At 34.9% G+C, this 1,074-nt stretch overlaps 1 protein-coding gene across 2 annotated transcripts in view; it reads left to right on the top strand.

The window, feature by feature from the left end:
• GSPT1 (G1 to S phase transition 1) overlaps window positions 1-1,074 on the top strand; it is a 26,746-nt gene that overhangs the window by 7,309 nt on the left and 18,363 nt on the right. For both annotated transcript variants that reach the window (XM_004705859.2, XM_013005526.2), the window contains one exon: window positions 378-455. In XM_004705859.2, the coding sequence (XP_004705916.1) occupies window positions 378-455 (78 nt within the window). The remainder of the gene's footprint in view (window positions 1-377; window positions 456-1,074) is intronic.

Raw genomic sequence — 1,074 nt, 5'->3', positions numbered from 1 at the left:
TTCCAATGCCTTGCAATTGTGAACTGTGCTGCGATGACATTGGAGCACAGATGTCTGGCCGTGGTTTGTTTTTTGCCTCTTCTGGGTATATGCCCAGTAGGGAGATTGCTGGGTCGGGTCGTATGGTAGCTCGATTTCCATCTGTTTTAGATATTGTCAGATCGATTTCCATAGAGGAGATGTTTTTGAGACCACAAATACCCATTTTCCCCAAACTTTCATCCATGAATTTAGCATCCACTGCTGGTACAGACACCATTAAAAATAATTATATTCTTCAGTTGACATTTCCTTTGAAAGCTTTACAATTTTCTTGACCTCACTGAATAGTTTGTGTGTGTTTCCTTCATTATTTTTTGTTTCTTTAACTTTTTCAGGTATTTAACAGGAATGGTTGACAAAAGGACACTTGAGAAATATGAACGAGAAGCTAAAGAGAAAAACAGAGAAACTTGGTAAACTTCTTTGACAATATTTATTTTAAGGAGAACCCTTAATGTAATGCTTCTGTAGTCTATTAAACTATACAGTCTTGAGATCTAAAATGGTTTGACAAGGAAAAGCTCCCCACCGCTAGAAAATATGAAAAAGAATTTAATTAATTGAGATGATATATAATCACTAAAATTATATTTAAAGAATTTATGATAACCAGGAGTCAAACTTTATTACAGTGGTGGTGGGGCAGAACAGAATTGGATCCTAAATACAATTATGATCATTAACTGATGGAAAAGAAATGGAACGAAAAGAAAGGGCCGGCTTTGTTCTGCTTTCTAACCTCATCTACTTTTATTATTTTTTTTTAATAGCACACCCTTTCAGATGGGCACATTTGATGGGGGTTTTTTGTTCTTGTTTTTAATGTGAAAATTAACGCTAATCAGTGTTGCCTTATTTTTTTATAAGTCCAATAACCTTTGATGTTTGTGAATGTGTACATAACAACACACCATGTCAACAAATCTACATGTACAATTCAGTGGCATCAATTGTAGTCATCCAGTTGTGCAGCCATTTTCTCAAGTGACCCTATAGGAGCCTTAGTTTTTAAAGAGGATTGTACACTATAAA

This window comes from Echinops telfairi, unplaced genomic scaffold (genome assembly GCF_000313985.2).
Source record: "Echinops telfairi isolate 266 unplaced genomic scaffold, ASM31398v2 ScPeMD7_5;HRSCAF=22, whole genome shotgun sequence".
In the NCBI taxonomy this organism is placed as follows: Eukaryota; Metazoa; Chordata; class Mammalia; order Afrosoricida; family Tenrecidae; genus Echinops; species Echinops telfairi.
This window is presented reverse-complemented; position numbering and strand designations above follow the sequence as displayed.